The sequence below is a fragment of the Lycium ferocissimum genome, chromosome 11 (assembly GCF_029784015.1).
Source record: "Lycium ferocissimum isolate CSIRO_LF1 chromosome 11, AGI_CSIRO_Lferr_CH_V1, whole genome shotgun sequence".
NCBI lineage: Eukaryota > Viridiplantae > Streptophyta > Magnoliopsida > Solanales > Solanaceae > Lycium > Lycium ferocissimum.
The window spans coordinates 44773514-44782532 of record NC_081352.1 but is presented as its reverse complement, the minus strand read 5'-3'; the positions used below and the strand labels follow the sequence as shown (position 1 = coordinate 44782532).

At 33.3% G+C, this 9019-nt stretch overlaps 1 protein-coding gene across 1 annotated transcript; it reads left to right on the top strand.

The window, feature by feature from the left end:
* Positions 1–5525: 5525 nt before the first annotated feature.
* LOC132036484 (scarecrow-like protein 32) lies at positions 5526–7252 on the top strand. The gene has a single exon (XM_059426838.1). The coding sequence runs from the start codon at positions 5714–5716 to the stop codon at positions 7001–7003; it is 1290 nt and encodes a 429-aa protein (XP_059282821.1). The 5' UTR covers positions 5526–5713; the 3' UTR covers positions 7004–7252.
* Positions 7253–9019: the final 1767 nt, after the last annotated feature.

The window sequence follows — 9019 nt, the reverse complement described above, 5'->3', positions numbered from 1 at the left end:
TTAGTATATAGCTATAATAAAGCAAAAAAGTTTTATAGGTAATTAAATAGTATATAAAACAAACAATGAAATTAAAATTGGGAAAATGACCTAATAATACTACTTAAGACTCTATATTACAAAATATAATAATACTTTTCCTTATTTACAAAACATACCAACTTAATTACAAAACATAACGGATCTGAAAAATTAAAAGCCCATCCTTCCCTTCCCCTTCTCTAATCTGCCCAGATCTGGGGGGAAAACAACCAACCCTTCCCCTCCCATTCTCTCTCACAATCTGTTCAGATCCTGTCAGATTCTTATCTAAGATCTAGGTCTACTCGGCCATGGTTGGTGGCTGCAGTTTAGCTCTTTTTTCGCTTGAGAATCATATGGATTGTGGCTTACTTTGATTTTTTGTATTGTGTACCAGATGGCCATCCAAATTTGAAGTTGTATAGTTTCGCTTGAGATTCTTAGAATTTTGCTTTGATTCTTACAATTTCGCTTTGTATTCTCTCACATCCTGTCAGATTCCAAATTTTTGTACTCTCTCACAATTTCGCTTGAGATTCTTATCTAAGTTCTACAGTTGTATTAAATTTTATCCGAATTTGAAGCGAGATACAAATTTGTATAAAATGTTGTTGTAGTTGTATTAAATTTTCAAGAACCTAACATGAACTTTATACAAAATTTATATACATGTTTCATACCGTCTTTATACAGTTTTCATACACAAAAAATGTGAGAATTCTAATTTTTGGGCAAGATATATATATATATATATATATATTTCATAGTATAATTTTCATACACAAATTTGAGAGAAATTTTTAAATCTTAAGTGAGACATACATATTTCATACACAAAATTTTAAGCTTTGAGCGAGATATATACATTTCATACGCTTTTTCATACACAAAATTTTCATATATGTTTTGTAAGAAATCTATTGGTATGTTTTGTAAACTGAAAAGTATCATCATATTTTGTAAATATATAACCCGTTAGTTAGTCTATTGTAGCCCAATCCATTCCAGATTAAGAAACTAATCTGCTGATTTATTAACTCATCACATTTTAATCAGTCCAAATTCAACTCAATTAGTCTATTTTAACAACCCTACTGACTACGACGTGACGGAGTTAGGGAAATAAGGTGGTCCCAAAAATTAATCCAGCATTAGCTTCTCTTCAACAACGTCATATTAACCGTATTTTCTTCATTTCCTTTGTCGACAAATAGATAATCAGAAATATAAGGTGATAACTACAATGCTTGTCTTTTTCTGGGATTAAGAAAAGTGAAAAGAAAAAAAAGTGCATGAATCATTCATTTAAGGTAGATGTTATTGTTGCATGCGGTGCACGACTTCTATCAGTGTTTTATCAAATCATCTCTCATGGGATATTTGTCATCCGAACAATGCGCTGATGATTCCAAATTTCCAATTACACAAAAACAAAGAAATAAGACCAACATATCATAGGTTTCTTTTTCTTGTTGTATTTCCATCTTATTCCCCCATCTGCGGGGAAGCAGGCTATACCCTATACAGAGGCGGATCCCGGATTTTAAGACGGGAGCACTATTATCTTAACATAAATGCCAATAAATTTTTTAATGACGATTGAGGGATAATAATGTGTCGCACCGATCACTAATAACAGAAGATAATGCTTAAAAATACAAGATATAGGTCAAATATGTGTGTAATAAATAAAATTTAACACAAGAAGCAAATGAAAGAGATAGATAGGCTAAGGTCACAAGAATACATGCATGTGAAGATAAAGTTTTGAATGGCGAGCTCATTTAACGCTTATTGCTTTCCTAAAAGTAGGCTCAAAAAAATAATTAAAACTGACATTCGGGTTCGATCCGGAGTGACATGTATAAGAAAAGAATAGTAAATAACGTGCCCCAAAGTCACTTTCGTTTGTTAGAGTGCACAATTAAATATATACTAATTTCTCAAGGTATATACACATATATATACATAATTTTTTTTCGAAGGGTAGGAGTGCACTTCCATGTAGGTCCGCCCCTGACCCTATAGCTACTAACTTTCTCCATAATGGAAATTGGAATACTTTCGGAAGCTTAATTATTATTTTCTCTGTTTCGATTTGTTTGTCTTAGTTTGACGTACTAGACATGAAGTTTAATAAAATAAAATAAAAACTTTTGATTTTGTATTTTTAAACTAAATATATGCATAATGCATCAAAATACCCTTTAGTCCTGTGATCTTATTTCTTAAACATACCATGTGAGGTATTGGAATTAAGGAGTTGTCTTAGAAAAAAAAAACATTTGATTTAAAACAGATTAGAAAGAAAAGTAAAACAAACATAAATAGAGAAAGTATAATCAAGGTGAACATATCATACTTAGAGTAGGATAGCTTAATTATAAATGCCTACATAAAAAATTAAAACATATACTGGTTTTTCGAAGATATGATGCACCGTAAAGTAGAGCTATAGCTTCCTTCATCGGCGGGGTTTACGATTAGAATTTTATAAAGTTGTGTTCGGGTTTCGCAACTCATTTGATATACTGGGTTCAGAATTAATTATTTATACTTATTTGGCGAATTTTTAACATATATATATATTGGTTAGTTCACACATCAGTGGGTGATGTGCTACTTGATTCCCTTGTATGTTCTTGGATAATTCTCACTTTTACCAACTAACTTTTGATATTAAGTTAGACCCGAGGTTAATTTCTTTATCACCCTCATATAAATATGACAACTTGCTGAGTTATTCAATTATATACATGAATATGGGAAGTCTTTAAGCAATACTATTGGCGTCGCTATCGTCCTTGTACGACTGCTATTATCTCCTAAATCGTACTGGTCATTAACTAATTACCTAGTCAGAATTACATTATTTCCATTCTCCAATTGTCTGGTTTTATCTATGTACGGTGCTCAGGAGTACTAGGCATCATAAAATGAGAAAGGCAACTATCACTGAAAGGAAAAAAATAATGCAAAAGCTCTCAGATCGGTCACAGCACTTGTACTAACTTTAAGGCAAAAAAATACATGTTTTATTAATTTTAACTTACTAGCTGAAACTTGAAAAGACACAACAGTGCTCATGTTGGAATGTAGATTTTTAAATTTCATTGGGAGATAGCTTTATTACATGGAGGAGTTGAGACTTGAGATAGAAGATTAATCTCTTATATATAAGAATGTTGGAAACATGAGAAGACTTTGTAGGCGTTTGGACATAACTTTGGAAGTAATATTTTTGAGAAAAGTATTTGAAGTTTAGGTTGAAAAAAATTATTTGAAAATTGAAGTTGTGTCTGGATATATATTTATTTTAAAAAAATATTGAAGTTTGTTAAGAAATTTTTTATTTTACTTGAAAAAGTGGTCAGAATCGGATCAAATTTGAATCTTCAAGTTGGAGTGAAAAATTGACTATATATAATAAAAGAAAAAAATGAAAAAAAGGCAAAATTTTTGTATGTCCAAACCGGGTTTGATTCCTTTGGTATCCAACAAATAGAAAGCCATCAAGTGTAAATTTTCTTTTATTGTTGCCGGTGGGAGGTGACGATGTCCCGTGGAATTAGTTGAGGTGCGCGCTCGAACACCACAGTTATAAAAAAAAAAAAAAATAGAAAAAAAGATTGTGCTTTAAACTTTCAGGCTCTAGCTAGCAAAGAGCTAGGAGTTTTTTTTTTTTTTTTTTTCAACCAAAAAGTTACACTAAATATACAATATCAAAATATTTTTTATATTTTGTTATTATTGTAGGTATTGAATTCTCTTAGCTTTTTGATATATATATATATATATATATATATATATTTTTTTTTTTTTAGATCTTCTCAGTGAAAATTTTCCGTCTAGCAATTGAATTTGAAACGATCAACTTGGCTAGACATAAATTCCTAATGCTAAATAACAAATGGAAGGTGTTTGTCCTATTATTCACCAAGAAGATGCAACAACATTTCTTCGCTCTATAATCTTTCTTTCACGTCCGTATATATATATATATATATATATATATATATATATGGTTCTCTATACTAATTAATGAAAGATCAGAAAGCTTAAAAAAACACATTATCTACAGTCATTCACAAGTGAATATAGTTACATTTTTAAAGTGAAAAAAAGGAATTGCCCTTATATTATATGTGACAAGAGGTTGATTTTGTCGTATGTTGTGGCGTTAGTTGGCACAAAAAACCAAATTTGATGATAATGTCTGTGAAAGGACGGGAATGAATGGTACCATCAATCACTAAACTCAAACAGAAAACTGGATTAACACAACAAATTAAATAATCATATAATTTAGAGTTTTTGTAATCCATCATTAGCTTAATTCGACAAACAAATGGCCGGCTAAGGCAGCTTGTTTAACCTTTTCTCTACCTTAAGTACGCAGTCATTACTAATAAAGCCAAAATTATACGTGTCCTGCGAAGACTACGTACCAAAAGGGTGAGTTTTGTATATATATATATGTGTAAAAGGCTGCCAAAATATTTTACTCAAAATTATTTTCAGTCTGCTAAAGGTGGAACAATCATTATGAGAATATAGTTAATTGCATAGTAGACCCCAATGCTAAATGCATGGTATTCAAAATTATGCGGCAACTTACTTGACAATTGTTTTTATTTTTTTAATATTTAGTTACATTAGGGGAGCTAGGGAAAATGAGGAAAATAAGAGGAAGGAGATGTGATGATGAAGTTTAAACACTTTATTTCAACTATGAAAGATAAGGAGAGATGACGAAGTGAGCTAGCTCGCAACCCTAAGACTTAGTTTAATGGTTGATTGCACTCCGAAGTGAGCTAGCTCGGAACTCCGATCCGAGACTTGATTTAAATTAATTTAGAGAAAAAGAGGAGATGTTTTCCTTTTTCCTTATTATTGTTGGAGAGAATCGGAGGAAGATAAGAGTATGCTAATTAGTTACATTAATACTTTTCCGCAGACCCAATAATATTCAAATTTTAATCCAGTTCAAATAGGAAGGAAAAAAAAAAGAAGGTTAAATCACTTTTAGATAAAAATCTGATCTAGATTTCAAACTTTTCGAGACTAGGTCCTTATCTTACATGCACGTTAAATTAATCTAAGTTATTATGGTGAAATTTAGAGTTCTGGCTTGGTCCAAATAGCTATGTATCCGGAAATAAAACAAACAAATCATCAAATTAAAGTCCCTTTGTTTGCTGACGAAGAGTAAGAAAGTAGTTGGAGAAGGGGAAGCCCATGAGAAATACCATATACATAGTCTTCCACTAATTCCTTATGAGTTTAATTTATATACACGGTCAGCGTAAGAAATTTTTACTCTATCACATTAGCTTTATCTGTTGTAGCAGGTATTTGTCTTATTCTCAAAATTACAAATTTCACTTTTTGAGGCTTTCCAGCAAATATCTTTTGAGTAACTTTGATAATTTAAAAAATACTTTATACTGATAGTATATATGGAGTATATAACTTAAACTCTTATTTGGATTATCCTTGATTCGTCTATAAATAAGATATCTCTAGCTTGAGGGAGATAAACTAGTCCTCCAGTCTGATGGAATACACAACTATATCCTCCTTTTCTTCTACCTTTTTCTTCCAACCTCCATGCACGTAAATAAAACAGACCCCTACATATTTTTGTCCTCATATATAATTTTTAATCATCCATCACACTGTTAAGACAGAAATGAGAGGAACCTCTACGACCGTCCCCCTACAAAACCCTAGCCTTTTCAACAACCCTCAAAGTTCTCTAGCAGGAGCACTAAAAGGATGCATTGGTAGCCTTGATGGAGCATGCTTGGAAAAACTATTACTTCATTGTGCAAGTGCCCTAGAGAACAATGATGTAACTTTGGCTCAACAAGTCATGTGGGTACTCAATAATTTGGCTTCTTCTAATGGTGATCCAAATCAACGACTCACATCATGGTTCCTTAGGGCATTAATTTCAAGGGCTTCTAGGGTTTGTCCCAATGCCACAAATAATAATAATCTCCATAATCTTGAAAGGAGATTAATGAGTGTGACAGAGCTTGCAGGGTATGTGGATCTCATCCCTTGGCATAGATTTGGATTTTGTGCATCAAATAGTGCAATTTATAGGGCAATTGAAGGGCACACAAAAGTTCACATATTAGATTTTAGTATCACTCATTGTATGCAATGGCCAACTCTCATTGATGCAATTGCTAAGAGGCCTGAGGGTCCTCCTTCACTAAGAATATCGGTGCCTTCATGGAGACCACCAGTTCCTCCATTGCTCAATGTGTCAAGTGAAGAAGTAGGCCTGCGTTTGGCAAATTTCGCGAAATTTAGAGATGTCCCTTTTGAGTTCCAAGTGATTGAAGAGTTGAACAATGACATGTTGTTGGGCCAATTGAGTCCTTCAACTCTTCAACTTAGGGATGATGAAGCTTTGGTTGTTAATTGCCAGAATTGGTTAAGGTATATGCCTGATGATGAACAAATTAAGGGTGTAATTTCTTCTCGTGACATATTTCTTGATAGGGTTAAGGATTTAAACCCTTGTATTATGACTATTGTTGATGAGGATTGTGATTTGGGAAACACAAGTTTAACATCAAGAATAGCCACTTGTTTCAATTATCTATGGATACCCTTTGATGCCTTGGAGACATTTTTGCCTAAGGAAAGTAGACAAAGGCTAGATTATGAAGCTGATATTGGCCACAAAATTGAGAATATTATTGGATTTGAAGGGAACCAAAGGATAGAGAGATTGGAGTGTTGCAACAAGTTCTCACAAAGGATGGAGAATAGTGGGTTCATGAGTGTTCCTTTTAGTGAGGAAACAATTAAGGAAGTGAAGTCACTATTAGATGAGCATGCAAGTGGGTGGGGCATGAAAGAGGAACATGATATGCTTTTATTAACATGGAAAGGCCATAACTCTGTCTATGCAACATCTTGGGTAATGATCCCACCACAAATGGACATGAGGATTCATGAGTAGCTTATAATAAAAAAGTAGCTAGTCATATATAATTGTTTTACTTCCGAGTGGTCTTTAAATGTATAATGGTAGCTTTGAATTAAAGTAGCTTAGCTAGTTAGGGCCAATTGAGATGAAATTTCATTCTCAGAGTGGTCCATGTACTGGATGAGAAATAACACGATGGATTTGCTTTTTCTGTCATGGGTGCTGTAATGTAAACAAGACAAGAGCTAAATGCTAGAATCGAAGAGATATTTTAATTTTATCCAAGCCACCTTTTGTATTTGTGTTCTACTAGTGTCACATTAAAGCTGAGGAAATGAGAGAAATGCGTGTGTGACATTTTATTTGTTTGATTATGTCTTCAACACACCTCCTCACGTGCGAGATTGAATCTTTTTCACGTGCTAAGCATATGAATATTTTTTTGATAATGGGCATGGTAGCGATACTCGAATCCATGACCTCTGCTTGCTATGATACCGCGATGAAATGTGTGATGTCTCATCTAAAAGTTTAAATTGCTAGATAGTAAATTTTATTTACTTAATGATGTCGTCAACACTATTTTTGTGTAATTTAACATTAAGAAACACGCTAAATTGTACTGCAGAAGATTAAATATTTGTCCAGGCTACGTTCTTGTACCATTAAAATATTAATGCCCTTTATTCTGGTGCTATATGTGGCTGAAATATGTAGTATATTGGTGTCTATGAATGTCATTTTTTGTGTAATCATTTGAGAAAAGAATTAGAAGCATATTGTGTAGACATTTTACTGCTCCTAAAGTGGTCCACGCCTTGTGCAATTTCGTCCAAATTCTAGGATTTTATAGGGTCAAGAAGGTGCATTAAATTAAAATTTATCCTAAGTGGGGCAGGGGGGTTGGCATAATTAATTAAGCTGATAAAACTTATGGCGAAAAGAAAAGTGGAATTCAAAACAAAAACAAAAAAAACAAAAAAAAAAATGCTCACATAAAGAATCAGATAGCATTGATATATCGATCACAGACCTTAGATGCATAAGATGAAACATTAAGACTTTATCTAGAACAATAGTACTTTATAGCAATATAATAATATTATGTATTCTCCAAGCTAGACTGGTAAGGTTGGTTTTGTTTTGACTTCAGCTTTTTGGATTGGGCTTCCACCCACATAGCTAAGAACTGCAGACTAAACCTCACAAGACACCCTACTAGGACTTGGAAAAACATCTTAGAAGGATACAGTCACTGTAGAAAAGCCACCCGATGGGTTGTTAATAAGGGTACTAAGGTAAATCTGTGGCATGACAATTGGATTCCCATAGTCCTAGCTTAAGTGAAGTAATTGAGGGATCCCTAAACAGAAATGAAGATTTACAAAAAGTGTCTGACATAAACCATAATGGGACATGGCATCTTAATAATCTCTCCTTTGAGCTGCCTGAAACTGTCAAAGATGTTATTGGCAATACCTATATCATCCCTTATAGCACTGAAGAAGACTATAACCACTGGAAGCTTACTAGCAATGGCAAGTTTAGCTATATCTCAATCTATAAAATGCTGGATACTAGAACTACTGATAGTGCTCCTGGAGCCTTTATGAACTTTAATGGGATTTGGAAACTCAAGGCTCCAAACAAAATCAAGTTCTTCTTTTGGTTCCTAAACCATAATAGACTGCCAACAGCATCCTATCTCCACTCCACAAGCATTAATATCAGCCCCATCTGTGCATCTTGTGGTCACCCACAGGAAGACATCAACCACATATTTTTTGAGTGTCACATTATTAAATAATTCTGGAGTTGTGTGACTAAAAAATTTAACCTTACCATTGACACTTCCTCCTTCAACAACACTGCAAATTGGATCAGCACTTGAAATAGATTAAGAAAGCAAAACTTTGATCACTTAATCTATTGGGTTCACTTGATGCCCTTTTGTTTTTGGGGAATATGGCTTAACAGAAACCAAAACCTCTTCAATCGCAAACAAGATTATCCTTCCTTCACCCATATCTACAATCAGGCCATAAAATA

What these genes read in the sequence shown, in the direction of transcription:
- LOC132036484 (XM_059426838.1), top strand. Translation starts at nt 5,714, where the DNA reads ATGAGAGGAACCTCTACGACCGTCCCCCTACAAAACCCTAGCCTTTTC.